The sequence below is a fragment of the Melanerpes formicivorus genome, unplaced genomic scaffold, assembly GCF_026170545.1.
Source record: "Melanerpes formicivorus ecotype bairdi unplaced genomic scaffold, bMelFor1.0.p_v2 SCAF_24, whole genome shotgun sequence".
Taxonomy (NCBI): Eukaryota; Metazoa; Chordata; class Aves; order Piciformes; family Picidae; genus Melanerpes; species Melanerpes formicivorus.
This window is the reverse complement of record NW_027142376.1, coordinates 7,583,734-7,599,472: the sequence shown is the minus strand read 5'-3', so window position 1 is coordinate 7,599,472 and position 15,739 is coordinate 7,583,734. Positions and strand designations below refer to the sequence as shown.

Here is a 15,739-nt window from a genome sequence, read left to right as displayed (position 1 = left end):
TGCGCTGCCCACGGCCGACGGTACCTGAGAGGGGCCGGGCGGCGGCGGGGTGGGCGGGAGGCGCTGGAAGAGGGAGGCGCTGGAAGAGGGAGGCGCTGGAAGAGGGAGGCGCTGGCACAGGGAGGCGCTGGAAGAGGGAGGCGCTGCCGGCAGCGCCCCGCCCTGCCCTGGCCCGGCGCTGCGGAAGCGCTGGCGGCCGGGGCTGCGTCCCTGTCGGACCCTCGGCGGCAGGAGGCGGAGCGAGAGCCTGGGCACGGCGGCATCCTCCAGAGCGGCCATCGCTGTGGCTCCATGGAGAAGCGAGGCCCGGTGCTGCACATCGTGGTGGTGGGCTTCCACCACAAGAAGGGCTGCCAGGTGAGGGGGCGCGGGTGCCGCCCGCCTCCTCCCCCGCCCTCGGGTTCTTTTCGTCTCCCGTCTCTCCCCTCCCTTCCTCCCTCCCTCCCTTCCTTCCCCAGGTCCCTTCCCCCGCGCTGAGCTGGCGCCTGCCCGGCCGCTGCCCTCCGCCTGCGGCGAGGAGGCCTGGCTGCGGCCCCGCGGGGAGGGCTGGAGCCCCTGCGGGACGGGGCGCGGCCGGTGGGGTCGCAGGGCCTCTCCTTTGGCCGCAAGAAGCGGGCGCTTTGAAAGCGGCGGCGCGCAGGAGGGCCCCGCTTGGCTGCGGCCTCCGGGGGCCGGGGGCTCCCTCAGCCGCGGGGCGGGGGCTGCCTGTCGGGGCCGTGACTCAGCCCGCTCTGGGCACCTCGTGTGTGCTGAGCTGCCTACGTGACCGCTCCCTGGCCGGCTCCGAGGCGAAGCCAGGGCCGGCGGGGCGAGTTCCCGGCCGTCCCCCCGGCATGGTCCTGTTCTGGGAGACATCTCGAGCCGTGGCCCCCGCATCTGCTGAGTCGTGCGTGCCGAGTGCGTTCAGACAGAGAAGGAAGAGAAAAGCAAAGTGGCTTTTTAACCTACCTTCTATTCCTGCCGGCCCAGCTGGGCAGCAGGGCATTCAACTCCCACAGGTTCAACTTGTACACAACCGGCCTGGTGGCACATCAGGGTATAAGTCCAGCTTTGATTTTTCTTTTCTTTGCATGGATCTTACCTTCTTTCATAAATGCTTGACTGCTTCCTGTGTCTTCTAAGGTAGAAGGGTTTTATGTTGTGTGTTTCCTAGGTCTTTTACATTCCGGCTTTTTAAACTTTATTTTGTTTAACCCTTGAAACAGGAGCTGCTGCTGCCCAGCTGGGCTGCACACAGTTCTGCAGTGACAGGAGCAGGCAGGATGTAATGAGATAGATCTAATTAATGTTGGACTTGGAGTGAGTCTTTTGCCATGAAGTGCCTTTAGTCTTTACAAAAATTGCCCAAACAATGGCATGGTTGTGGCTACACAGAAGGATTAGGCTGATGTGAATCCATTTCATACAGGATACCAGAGGCTTAAGTTAATATTTGTTAATTCTTCAGGAAACAAAGCGAGCACAGAATGGTAACATTGAAAACAATTCCTCTTACCAGCAGAGGCTGAAGTGGAAGTGCAATAACTCATTGTAGATGTGCTTCCATCCCTTTTTGTGAAAGATCTGTGTGGTTTTTGTAAGGCATCCTTTCTCTTCAGGGTCTTGGGGCTCTTGCCCTCTTCATAGAAACTCAAATCATCTAAGATGCTAAGTTTGTGCTATTGATCAGTCACTGTCTTGTCAGAGGCCATTAGGAGATGAGTGTTAGGTGGTGCTTGTAGGAGGAAGGGTGTGGTTTTGTCTTCAACTTGTTGGCCTCTTGGAAAAGACATAGATTGGAGGCAAAAGCAGAGGTGGCTTTTGTTGCTTCTGTTCTTTTGGGGCCTGTATTTATTTTTTCTTTTTTTTTTTGTCTTTTTCCCTTTCTCTATTCCATTTTTTTTGGGTTTGTTTCATGCAGTCCTGATGCAAAGAAAAAAAGCAACAAGCAAAAACCCCAACCAAACACCCCCCACCCTCCCCCCAACTATAATTTAGTAGCAGTGAATTTTATTTTGCTGCCCAGTAAAACCTGTGTAGAAGTTATGTTCTCAAGTGGTGTCAAAAACTGGGTCAGAATACCCCTGAACCAAAGGCTTCTTTGGCAGCTGTCGATGTCCATGGCATGGGGGGTTGGTCTTTAAGGTCCTTTCCAGCCTAAACTATTCTATCTCAAGAAATAAACAGAGGTTGGAGAGGAAGGTGGGTGGGGAAAGGGGTAGCAAGGAAAAGAACTGCAGGAATAGGATGACAATTGATTGAACCACAAACAGCCAAGCTTTCTAAGAGAAATCAAACCAGCAATCCAATTGTAAATACCTCCTACATCTGACTTAGCAGATTTGTTACTGACCTACAGAAAATGTTTCCAAACAGGACTGGAGGCAGGGAGCTGCACAGCTAGAGGCTAATGACTTTGACATCAGTAGTAGTTGTGGCTCTAGAGAGTTCCTGAAGGAAAGAATTAATTAACAAGATGAAACTAAGTAGACTGAGTCCTATGTGCATTCACTAAAGATAGATCATGCCTGCTTGACCTGCCTCTTTTGGCAGAGTAAACGATAGATATACTTTCTCTGTAAAAGAAATACATTAGCTGGAACCTGCCTGGAACTTGATAGCAGGTATCACAGCAGTGCTACAAAGAAATAGGTGTGGGTTGATGTTATTTTAAGGTGGAGACAGTGAAGAGTTAACACAAGGGCTGGAACTAGGGTAAGGAGCAATATGAAGGAGAGGAAGCAGCAACAGATTTGTGTCAGAAGAGGGCCTGCTGGTCTGCGAGGTGAGTTTGGGCCCATGTAAATGGTGGTGGCATCGTTTATGCAGCGAAATGTAACTGCAGTAAGCAAAAACTTGAGTGTTAAAAGGAAGACTGGAATGATGTGCAAGAGTTGGATGGTAGTAATGCCAGAGGGATAGAAATGTGGTGCGCTACAAAGTCATGCAATAGGGATGAATACTAACAGTATAGGCTCAGGGATTAACATTCCACTGGAGACCTTCAGTAGTGAAGAGAAGCTTCTGTAGGTCACAGAAGTGGTGGGATTTGAGGGTGAGCATGGCAACAAATTATCCTGTAGTGTAATTATGTTTTCATTGATGTAGAAACATTCTGATTCACCTTTCAGAAAAATGGATTTGGATTCTCTCTGGCACTTGCAGAAGCGGATGAGGCAGTCCTTAGGCAGTGTGGTTTTGAGCAGGGGGTAGAAGAGCTTGGCTGGGTAGACTAACAAAATGGATTTTAGGCTGTATTCACATGAAGACTGTAAGCTGCTTCTGCAAATAGGGGAACATTCTCCACTTTTCCTCTGATGCCTCTTCACCGCTAGAAAGCAGAGGCGGTTGTATGCTAAGCTGAAATGGGGAAGTGAGGTGACTGTAAAGTAAACCTTATTTTGGTGAGTTGGTTTTGAGTTGGTTGGTTCATGGGTTCTGTTTGCTGAACTGACACCTGTAAAATACAGCCACATGGGCACAAGTAGAAGGGCAGCAAAGGGGTGAAAAAGTCTTCTGAAAATGCTTGCTATCTTGGTTCATGGTCTTTGGAGGATTAATTTAACCACTGCATCACACACAGCCTGACACAGATGTTGTCAGAAAGGGGGAAGTAAGGAGGAAACCCCAACCATTTAATCTAAAAGACAAGGTTGGTACAAGAGCAAGTGGATGTGAACCATCTGCAGATGTGCTACAGATTGCATATGAGAAACTGCTAACTGTAGGAAAGCAAAGGTCCAAAGCAGCTTTCAAATGGCAGTAACTCAATTTGGTGAGCTTCAGAGTAAGAGATCATACAGTTAACTGTATGATTCCTAATAGGAATCTCATACCTGGTTTGCCTGAGAAGGCTCTTTTCAGGTTCTGTGTTTTCATTTCTCTTTTCTCTGTAGGCTTATCAGGAAATGCCCAGATATGGTGACAGATTTCTTGATGCTGGGTGACTTCCCCTCTGCAGCTTAGTCATCTGAAGGGTACAGCTCTACAGTTCTTACCTATTTTATGATACAGGTCTTCAGCAAAAATATAACCTGAACAGAGCTTGACTAGCAGATGCAAATTGAGTGTTGAAAATGAGAGAGACCTTCACTTTATGCTGAAGGTGGAAGGCTGAGTGTCATGAGTTCTCCAATAGTGATGCTGTGTGCAGCAATCCTCATTTGAGCTCTGTTTCCAAGCCCTATTTGCATTGGGAGGCAGAGAGGTAATATACCCTGAGGGTGTAGGAAGACTTGAAATATCCAGAGTACTCTAAAAATAATTCATTTTGAAGGGAAGATTAAAATGAGATCTGATTTACTTGAGAAGGAGAGGAAGGAAAGTTTCAGCAAAGCTGGAAATTCTTGTGGGCAAGAGAGTTACACACAAGTGCCTGCAAGGCCCACGGCTGGCTGCTGAGGAAGCTGATGCTGCCTTTGGTGCTGTGCTGCCTGACCTGGCACAAGAATCATCATCTTCTTGTGATGCTATGAGGCTTTGAGGCTGTTGCATCTGAGTCAGCTCAGGTCCTGTGTTGCCACCAGTCAGGCCACACACAACTCCTCTTCGTTGGGGTATGGCTCAGCTTTTCTTCACCCTGTGCCCTGAGCGGGTCTGCAGCTCTCCTCTGTCCTTGTGCAGTGGGTGCTTATTGTTTTGTTTATCCTCTCAGGGGCTTGAATGTATTCCAAATTGCTCTTGACTTTCTTGAACATCTACATTCCTAACTATAGTGGGGAAAAATCAAGTGGGGGGATAGTGAGGAAAGTGCTGTGTATGTCAGGGGCTGCTTGAACAGCTGGTCACTTCTGTTTGCTTAAGATCCTTTTCTGTGAAATAACAGCAGCTGATCTTGACCTGCATGTTCTCCACTGGTGTACTGACATCTCAGGCTTGGTGTCACAGATGTGGGAGTGGGTTATTCTAAGTAGTGAAAGGCATATTCCTGTGGAATCCCAAGTTTGTCCTATGGATCTTCAAGGTACTTAACTTTTTTAACGTAATTGTGATGTTTTCTTTCTCCAAAGGAGTGTCTTGAGTTGCCCATCTCTGGGGGTATGTTTTTGTGTGGGATGTGAAGACCAGTTCCTCCTGTCTCACCTGACTGTAGATTTTCTTCCTGGCAGGCAAAGGAAATATCAGATCAGGAATTAAACAGCTGATACCTTAAGTTTTAGAGGAGAGCCTGAATATGATCTTTGAGAGGGAAGAAAGCCCTTTAAGACTTCTCTTTCCAGTTTGTGTGTGTGCCTCTCCTCTCATTTGAGAAATTCAAGTGCTTGAGCTCCAGAAGGCCTGAGTAGTCTGTCCATGTGGCCTTCTTCACTTATACCTAGGGAGTGTCTTCAAGCTGAACTGTGGGCAATTTAAGCTTGACTTTGTTTGCAGAATTAATAGGTGTCTAAAGAATGAGCAAGTCCAGTCTGCTTCTTTTATCAACTCTTTTGAGAACTGCTTGCCTTTCCAGGACCCCTGCACCCTTGAGTATAACATTTGCTTCCAAGAGGGAAATACTGATGTCACTGTGTCCAGCCTTTCTGAGGGCATCTTTCTTTTGTTGAGGAAACACTCATAGCCTGTTTCAGTCCCTTCTGTTTGCTGTCTTTCTTTTTTTTTTTTGTTTTTTTAAGACTCTGTTTTCCTGGTGAATTACTTTTTTTCCCCCCTCTTCTTGATCTTTGCCAACCCAGTAGCTGCTGTGGTGCTAGTCGAAGTGCTCGACGCTGCTGACAATGAGTGAAGTGTATGCTCCGTTGTGCTTTCAAGTCCTTGTGTCTCTTTTGGGGGAGCACAGTAGTCAAGTATTATGAATAGAATAGAATAAACCAGGTTGGAAGAGACCTTCAAGATCATCGTGTCCAACCCATCAACCAATCCAACCCACCTAAACAACTAAACCATGGCACCAAGCACCCCATCAAGTCTCCTCCTGAACACCCCCAATGATGGTGACTCCACCACCTCCCCGGGCAGCCCATTCCAATGGGCAATCACTCTCTCTGTGTAGAATTTCTTCCTAACATCCAACCTGAACCTCCCCTGGTGCAGCCTGAGACTGTGTCCTCTTGTTCTGGTGCTGGTTGCCTGGGAGAAGAGACCAACCTCCGCCTGTCTACAACCTCCCTTCAGGTAGTTGTAGAGAGCAATAAGGTAACCCCTGAGTCTCCTCCTCTCCAGGCTAAGCAGCCCCAGCTCCCTCAGTCGCTCCTCATAGGCCTTGTGTTCCAAGCACCTCACCAACTTCATTGCCCTTCTCTGGACACCTTCCAGCAAGTCAACCTCCTTCCTAAACTGAGGGGCCCAGAACTGGACACAGGACTCGAGGTGTGGCCTAACCAGTGCAGCGTACAGGGACAGAATGACCTCCCTGCTCCTGCTGGCCACACTGTTTGTAATGCAGGCCCGGATGCCATTGGCCTATGCAATAGGTCATCTTGTGAGTAAACAAGATCTTGTTAAAGGAACAAATAATAACTTGGAACTAGGCTGTTATCAAGCCTAAAGGGTCATGTTCCTGGCTCTGTTGAGGAGAGGTTGTAAAAGCTAGCACAGCTTCTTTGGGTTTGTTTCCTGCTTGTGAGAATATTATTTAAGCACTACAAAGGGCTGTAATAAGCATAAAATCTCTCAAAGTTAATCATAGCATCCATTGAGTGCAAAAGATTAGCCTGTTGTCTAAAATGTGTGGATTTGCTTATGTTCAACAGGCTGAAACTATGACAGAAGGCTTTAGCCTTTATTAGAAAGGCTGCTCAAGTTAGCATGGGATGCTACTTGTTCTAAACAAACAGTGCATTGCTGAGGACACACGTAAATGCTCTCTCACTTCTGTAAACAAGAGCACAGGTTCTGATATTTTGGGTAGAATTAGTGATGAGTGCCTCTCTTTGCATGTTATTGCTGGTTTTGTGTCATAGAAGAGTTTGGGTTGAAAGGGACCTCCAAAGGTCATCCAGTCCAACTCCCCCTCCAGTCAGCAGGGACATCCTCCACTAGATCAGGTTGCTCAGAGCCTTGTCCAGCCTCACCTTGAATATCTGCAGTGGTGGGACCTCAACCACCTCCCTGGGCAACCTGTTGCAGTGTTCCACCACCCTCATGGTGCAGGGCTTGTCACTAACATTCAATCTAAATCTGCTCTTCTCTGATTTCAAACCATTGCTCCTCATCCTGTCCCTAACAGGCCTTTGTAAACAGTCCCTCTGCAGCCTTCCTGTAGCCGTCTTCAGGTACTGGAAGGCTGCTATTAGGCTTCTCTTCTCCAGGCTGAACACCCCCAGCTCCCTCAGCCTGTCCTCATAGCAGCCCCCTGGTCATTTTCTCTGGACCCATTCCTATTTTGTGTTCATTGTTCAAGGAAAAACTCCCAGGAATGGTGGGGTCTTGTTTGTTTTGTTTCTTTGTTTAGTTCTCAAGCTTTAAAGAGCACTGTGCTTGGAGAGTCTTGCAGTTGTTTCCTTCAGTTTCCCTTTCTTTGAAAGATTCCATACTGAGTGTTTCCTCCATAGTTTCCCTGATGCATGGAAGTGGGAGACGGTTCCTAAATAGCAACTGGCAGTTATGTAACACTTTACATGGTCATCATCATTAACATTCATCTTGTGATCTGCCTGTTTATTGTACATGTCATAACATCTGAGCAGTTATCCAAACATTCCATACCAGCAATCTTGACCTTTCTCTGGACTGTATTACAGAGGCAAGTTCACAGCTGTAGGATCACTGAACAGAGAGATCAGCTGGGGTAAGGTGGAACTTGCAGGTCTCAACTTTGTGTTGAGATCCACATCTGAGCTTCATGTGCTATGAGGCCTGAGTGCTGTCCTGGGGGAAATGCCACCAATAGCTGCATGGCTCCATTAAAAGCCAATGGGCAGAGCAGGTTGTGTGGCTGAAAAATGGGCTGCTGCTATCCCCAGTCTATACTGGTTGCTGTGTTGGGCAGACATCAGTTAGGACTAAAGCTGAGGGCTGCCTTCTCTGGGACCTTGTGTCTTCTTAAGAGAGTTCATCCTGTGTGAATTCTAACCTTCTGTAAGACCACAAAGCCTTGTCTTGAGGACACAGCCGTCCTTAGCAAGTCTCCTGGGCTGGAATGGTTGCAGTAGTATGGTCCTGTTCTGGAAGGAGCATGGTAGGGAGGTTGTTATTTACTTCATCTGAGGAGACTGATATGAACAAAAGTTCCAATTGCACAGGGTTTATGTCTGACTTGAACAGGATGACTATGGAATAAAGTGCTAAGTAATTGGAAAGAGTGTCTAAAATGGCTTTGAAAGCAAAATTTTTAGTGTTTCAGGGTTATTCTATCTGTTAAGGACCAGAGAGTCAAAAGTTTGCTAACCCAGTCAGTTTTTGAAGCAAACTTGAACGGTTCTATCCATCAGCAGCATTGCAAATGGTGCCTTAGAGTTTGTGTAAGTGGCCACCCTACAGCTTTAGCAATATGGGAATGTGAAGAACTTCCAGTTTTTGAGGAACTGGAAGGTAAAGGCTACACCCTGGCCCTTTGCAACTAAGGATTTCTTTGCTGTTACTGCGTATGCAATGGACTATTGACAAACCTGTTGTCAGAGCTTCTGTTCCTGCACAGGCATTAGTGTTACATGGATGGGCTCTTCAGTTTTTGTAGATCCTGATCTGCTGTTTGTGCCATAAAACAGTGGGGAAGGCTTGTTGGTTACATCTGATTGAATTGTGCTTTAAATCAGAAACTGTACTCGGTGCTGAAAGGCTGACACTCTGGTTAAATTTTCATTTGGCTGCATGCTGCAGTTGTTTGGGTGATGCAGATAAACTCATTGGGGTGCTGGTTTTCTCTGCAGCTGGCTATTTTTCTGTTGCATATTCATACAATCATGGAATTGTTAGGGTTGGAAGGGACCTCAAGGATCAGCCAGTTCCAACCCCCCTGCCATGGGCAGGGACACCTCACACTACAGCAGCTTGCTCACAGCCACATCCAGCCTGGCTGCAAAAACCTCCAGGGATGAGGCTGCCACCACCTCCCTGGGCAACCTGTGCCAGTCTCTCACCAGCCTCATGGGGAAGAACTTCTTCCTAACATCCAATCTGAATCTACCCATTTCTAGTTTTGCTCCATTCCCCCCAGTTCTATCACCCCCTGACGCCCTCAGAAGTCCCTCCCCAGCTTTCTTGTAGCCCCCTTCAGATACTGGAATGTCACAGTTAGGTCTCCTCAGAGCCTCCTTTTCTCCAGACTAAACAGCCCCAGCTCTCTGTCTGTCCTCATAGGAGAGCAGCTTCAGCCTTCTGCTCATTCTCATGGCCCTTCTCTGGACATGTTCCAGCACTTCCAGATCCTTCCTGTAATAGTGGCTCCAGAACTGGACACAGTACTCTAGGTGGGGTCTCACCAGAGTGGAGTAGAGGAGGAGAATCACCTCCCTCAACCTGCTGGCTCTGCTTCTCTTGATACAGCCCAGGCTCTGCTTGGCTTTCTGGGCTGCAAGTGCTCACTGCTGGCTCAAGTTGAGCTTCTCATCCACCAGCACCCCCAGGTCCTTTTTTTCAGGGCTGCTGTCAATCCACTCTTCTGTTTCTTTTTCTCTTTGCCTCCTTGTGTAATTATTCTTTGGGGTTTACTTCTCTTGAGCTCAGGATTTTTGATCTTTCACCAGAACTTTACTACTTTGGTGGATATTTTCAAGAGCTCTTCTTTAATGTGAGTGATCAGGAAACTTGATACAGCAAGTAGCAAGGCTGGTTTCTTGTGGCTTTTCCTTGTGCTTCTCTCCCAAGTTGGCAACTGTTCTGCAAAGACTCACACCATGAAGAATTTCCCTTTTCTCCCCCTCTCTCATCCTTTGCAGAGTTTTTAAGCTTATCCTCCATCAAATCTGAAGATTTTCTGTATTCTTGCTTTGCCTTGCTTTGTTTTGCTTTTCCATTTCCATGGATACATTTTACACCTCACTAGTTGGTGGCTCAGTGTCTCTCAAGAGAAGTTGCAATATCTTTAAACAGTTTCTCTCACTGAGAAATATGTATTTAGATTTTCTTCAGTAATTTAAGAAACTCATGTCTGGGGGGGGGGGGGGGGGGAGGGAAGATGATGAAAATGGCTGGAAACCCAGAGGGGTCTCCATGGGAAAAGAAGATGGAAAGATAGTACTGTGGAGATGAAGATGATGAGGATCTGTGGTGGACGTGTACTGTAGTGTGAGGAAGAGAAAAGTTGTCCCTGTCACTGGGGATAAAGAGGCATTAGGGATAGTGTGGCCAGCAGGAGCAGGGAAGTCATTGTGCCCCTGTACTCTGCATTGGTTGGGCTGCACCTTGGGTCCTGTGTCCAGTTCTGGGCCCCTCAATTTAGGAAGGACATTGAGACACTTGAACGTGTCCAGAGAAGGGCAACAAGGCTGGGGAGAGGCCTTGAACACAGCCCTGTGAGGAGAGGCTGAGGGAGCTGGGGTTGTTTAGCCTGGAGAAGAGGAGGCTCAGGGGTGACCTCATTGCTCTCTACAACTACCTGAAAGGTGGTTGTAGCCAGGAAGGGGTTGGTCTCTTCTCCCAGGCAAGCAGCACCAGAACAAGAGGACACAGTCTCAAGCTGTGCCAGGGGAGGTTTAGACTCGAGGTGAGGAGAAAGTTCTTCACTGAGAGAGTCATTCATCATTGGAATGTGCTGCTCAGGGAGGTGGTGGAGTCCCCATTCCTGGAGGTGTTCAAGAGGGGATTGGATGTGGCACTTGGTGCCATGGTTTAGTTCATGAGGTCTGTGGTGACAGGTTGGACTCGATGATCTTTGAGGTCTCTTCCAACCTAAGTGATACTGTGATGGCAAATAAATGAAAGGTGAAACTGAAAGGCAGAATTTCTTGGGGAAAGCAAAGGGAGGTACTTTAGGCCAAGGTGTGGAGCACTGCAGTCAGGCACATAGAACTATTTAAAAGCAGTATTTGGTTGTTAGTATAGTGTCTGAGAATATTCAACATTCAGCAGGATAAAATAGAAGCTTGCATGTGTTCAAGGGTTACCTAGTCAAGAGAAGCCAAACCTGATTTGAGGCTGTGTGTGCCCCAGCAGTAAAACCTGCTGACACTGCAGCTGCAGAGAAGTGCTGCTGGCTATGTGTGCAGAGGGGAGAAGGTGTTCAGCACCTGGGGGATGTTTTCTGCTTGAAGATCTGTTTTGTAAGGAAAAAGTACTAGGCTGGAAAGATGCCCTGTGGAAAACAAATTTGCTTATCATGCTACTCCAGAGGTCAATCTTGTAGGTCCTTTGGAAGAAGAGACAAGGAATGCTAGTAGGAAGAAAAACTGTTTCACACCACTGCTAAAGAAAAGGTGCTGGGCTGAATCACAGAGGTTTACTTGTCTGGCAACAGTAATGTATTCTCTCTTTGTCTCCCCTCTGTTTTTGCTTGTGTAGATTGAATTTTCCTATCCTCCCCTGAAGCCTGGAGAAGGACATGACAGCCAGAGTTTGCCAGAGGAGTGGAAATACTTGCCTTTTCTTGCCTTACCAGACGGTGCTCACAACTATCAGGAAGGTAAGACGTGAGAGAGGGAGTTGTATGCTCTGCTTCTACTGCAACCAGAAGGAAAATCCTAATCTCTGAGCAGTTGATCAGCAACTCTTTTCACCATTACACTTCCTGTACTTTTCATGTAAGCTACAAATTACATTGGCAATGATAGGTTGCTTCAGAGTTTGAGTGAAAGTAGATCATAAAGGTGTACCTCCTACAGCCAGAGTGTGACCTGGCCTAGGTTTCCTGTGCAGCCTGCCCTAGGTGATCCTGCTTTGGCAGGGAGGTTGGACTGGGTTATCTCTAGAGGTCCCTTCCAATCCCTAACATCAGTGATGCTGTGATGTCAATAAAAACTTACTAGTGTATAGTCCCAGTGCAAAACTGGGCACCTGGCTTTCTCAGTTCTTTCAAAGGGGAGTAGAACCTTTAAGGTCCCTCTGGAGTCTCCACAAGGCTGAACAACTCCAGTTCCCTCAGCCTATCCTCATAGCAGAGGTGCTCTAGCCCTTGGATCATCTTCTTGGCCCTCCTTTGGACTCACTCCAGCAGCTCTGTGTCCTTCTTACCACGAATCTCTAATGTTGAAAGGCAAACAGCCGTAAGATTTTTCTCCTTTGCTTAGGATTTAGCAGATTTTTTGCAGTTGCAGCAAGTGTGTGTGTGTATGTGTATATATATCAGGCCACAGAAACCTCTCTCTTGGCATATTTTGTAGAGATTGTTGTTTTTCATGTCCCACTTGCACAGGGACAGGAATTACTTGGTGTGAGACCAAGATTCACAAAGCCTTTTTGTTAGGGTAGTGGTGCTGCTGCATAGCTATCTACCTTGGCAGCATCAGTAGCTACTCAAATCTTTGAACTGTATATATTCTCCTTGGTGTGTTTCTTAATTTTCCATGGGATCACTGCATTGACCTTCTTAATAGCATCACAATTCCGACTGTCCTCTCCTCAGAGTGTCTTGCAGTCTTTGCTGCTCTGTATTGAACTGGGAAAGCAGCATTCCAGCAGGGTTTTGCTGTCAGGAGCTGCTTCTGAGAGCCTGTCAGTGAGCTTCCAGGACCTTGGGCTAAACATGAGGCTGTATCAGGAACAGTGTGGCCAGCAGGAGCAGGGAGGTCATTCTGTCCTGTATTCAGCACTGAGTGCACAGGCCACAAGGCCACACCTTGAGTCCTATGTCTAGTTCCGGGCCCCTCAGTTTAGGAAAGATGCTGAGTTGCTGGAAGGTGTCCAGAGAAGGGCAACGAGGCTGGGGAGGGGTCTGGAGCACAGCCCTGTGAGGAGAGGCTGAGGGAGCTGGGGTTGCTTAGCCTGGAAAGGAGGATGCTCAGGGGAGACCTCATTGCTGTCTACAACTCTCTGAAGGGAGGTTGTAGCCAGGTGGGGGTTGGTCTCTTCTCCCAGGCACCCAGCACCAGAACAAGAGGACACAGTCTCAAGTTGTGCCAGGGGAGGTTCAGGCTGAATGTTAGGAAGAAATTCTTCCCAGAAAGAGAGATTGGCCACTGGAATGTGCTGCCCAGGGAGGTGGTGGAGTCCCCATCACTGGAAGTGTTTAAAAAGAGCCTGGATGAGGCACTTGGTGCCATGGTTTAGTTGATGAAATGGTGTTGGGTGATAGGTTGGACTTGATGATCTCTGAGGTCTTTTCCAACCTGGTTAATTCTGTATTCTGTTGTCAGAATATCTGTATTGGCACAGCTGGAGTTCTTCCCACAAAAGGATATTGAGATTTGGAAACTCATTTGGGTGCAGGCATGGCTTTTAAGATGATTCTGTGTTTCTCCTTTTTGGTCTGTCTCAGGAACTAAGCATGCCAGTATTTTCATCAGCAAACCTTTTACAGATAAGTGATGCTGGTTTTGTAGTCATGAGGTCTTGGGTGACAGGTTGGACTTGATGATCTTTGAGGTATTTTCCAACCTTACTGATTCAATGATTCTATTCTATGAAAATGCTGAACTCTTGTTAGTGACTTCTGAAATGGTCTTCTTTTTTTTCCCCTCCACAGATACTGTGTTTTTCCACTTGCCACCAAGAAGTGGGGATCAAACCACAGTATATGGTGTCTCTTGCTACAGGCAGATTGAAGCCAAGGTAACTTTGCAAGTTGTGAGTTCTCTTAATGCAGTAACAGACTCGATGCAGCAACAGTCAAGCTGCATGGTGGGGTTACATTAGGAATCTCTGCAAACGTGCCCAGCAGGTAGCTGCAGACCTGGAGAGCTGTTTCTCTCCCTGATGTCAGCAGGCATATCGTGATCTTCTGAAATGTTCAATACATTTTGTTTCCTGAGAGCTAATCTGGGCAGCAGCACCAAGCAGCAAAATTCAGCCAGATTGTGTTTCCAAGCTGTGGAGCTCTTGGGTGGAAAAAGTTGACTTTTCTCCAGTGTGTGACAGTGAAGAATGAATCTTTTTTTTTCTCCTTTCTCCTGTCTGACCATACAAGTGTAGGAATTTTTCTCTTCATCTGCCTCCTTTGCCAGAAATGCACCTGCAGAGCACACAGACCAGAATCTTCCCATTGATTGTAGCTGCTTCCTGATGCTGAACCTCTAGCAGTAATGCTGTGCAACTGATGAGAGCTACAGTGTGCACCTGGTCACTCTGAGTTAATTCTGTGCTCGATCTACTGCCATCTGCCCATACTTTCAAAAGTAGTAATGGCAGCATGATCTGTGCACTTCAAAGTGGGAATCTATTACTTCTTTCCAAATTACTCACTTTTCCCAGTCAAATGCCAAGAATTTGGAACTCCATGTGAGTCTGAGTTTTAAATGTCTTCAGAAGATGCAAATTATGTGCTCTGGTTTAAGTGTTAATCATACCATGATTACATTTCAAGGTCCTGTTTATGCTGCAGTATAAACTTTACCCATGCAGATTCAAATTCCATTTCATTTGCACTAAATCTGTGTTGATTTTAGATCACTCATCTTTGCAGCCAGTCTTCACTGTATTCTGTGATTTAGAGTTTTGCTCTATTTAGCTAGGCAGTAACTTGGCTTTTTTGTGCTCTTGGATCCAGTTTATGCTGTTTAGTAACCAATGAACCTTTGGAATGAATAGCATGTAAAACATTGGGTAATAGAATATAAAACCCTGTGTTTCATGTGACAGCTTTAGCACTCTTCCTAGCTGTCCTTTCTGATGTGTGGGCTGCAGTTTTGTACAATTAAGTGAATCACTTGGCTGTGTTTCTCCCCCTACTTTCTTGGTCTGCTGTCAAGCACTGAGACCACCTGGTCTGGTTGAGAATGCAGCTGGTTCTGCAGAGGCCGCCTGGTCTGGTTGAGAATGCAGCTGGTTCTGCAGAGGCCGCTCGGTGGGGTTGAGAATGCAGCTGGTTCTGCAGAGGCCCCCTGGTCTGGTTGAGAATGCAGCTGGTTCTGCAGAGGCCGCCTGGTCTGGTTGAGAATGCAGCTGGTTCTGCAGAGGCCGCTCGGTGGGGTTGAGAATGCAGCTGGTTCTGCAGAGGCCCCCTGGTGGGGTTGAGAATGCAGCTGGTTCTGCAGAGGCCCCCTGGTGGGGTTGAGAATGCAGCTGGTTCTGCAGAGGCCGCTCGGTGGGGTTGAGAATGCAGCTGGTTCTGCAGAGGCCGCCCGGTGGGGTTGAGAATGCAGCTGGTTCTGCAGAGGCCGCCCGGTGGGGTTGAGAATGCAGCTGGTTCTGCAGAGGCCGCCCGGTGGGGTTGAGAATGCAGCTGGTTCTGCAGAGGCCGCTCGGTCGGATTGAGAATGCAGCTGGTTCTGCAGAGGCTGCCAGGTGGGGTTGAGAATGCAGCTGGTTCTACAGAGGCCGCTCGGTTGGGTTGAGAATGCAGCTGGTTCTGCAGAGGCCACCCAATCTGGTTGAGAATGCAGCTGATTCTGTGGAGGCCACCTGGTGGGGTTGAGAATGCAGCTGGTTCTGCAGATTATACCTCTTTTATTTATGGGTGGGTCAGAATAAATGCTCAAGTATAAGCAAACTATTTCCAGGCAAAAGACTTTTCAGCCTGGTCCATTTTCAGAAGTAATTCACAAAGAATGAGTGATGTGTTGTGGCTTCTCTTCTGTTACATTCCCCTAAGTTAAAATGCCATTGCCTGTTTCAGGGCTATTTTGCTAGTGTCCTTTAAGTAGTCCTCTGCCTATCATCACAGCTGTGTTTGGAGCCTTGCTGTGCACAGTGAGATGAGGACACAACTCGGACATAATGAATCAGTGTTATCACCATTTTTACGAGATGAGGGTACACCGGGGCTTAGTTTGGATATTCCACCGTTGCAAGC

The 15,739-nt window shown here is 47.6% G+C and overlaps 1 protein-coding gene across 1 annotated transcript in view; it reads left to right on the top strand.

The window, feature by feature from the left end:
• The first annotated feature begins 224 nt into the window (after window positions 1-224).
• AVL9 (AVL9 cell migration associated) overlaps window positions 225-15,739 on the top strand; it is a 40,119-nt gene continuing 24,604 nt past the window's right edge. Inside the window, exons 1-3 of the mRNA XM_068152753.1 lie at window positions 225-357; window positions 11,356-11,476; window positions 13,475-13,560. Coding sequence (XP_068008854.1) covers window positions 292-357; window positions 11,356-11,476; window positions 13,475-13,560 — 273 coding nt within the window. The 5' untranslated portion in view covers window positions 225-291. The remainder of the gene's footprint in view (window positions 358-11,355; window positions 11,477-13,474; window positions 13,561-15,739) is intronic.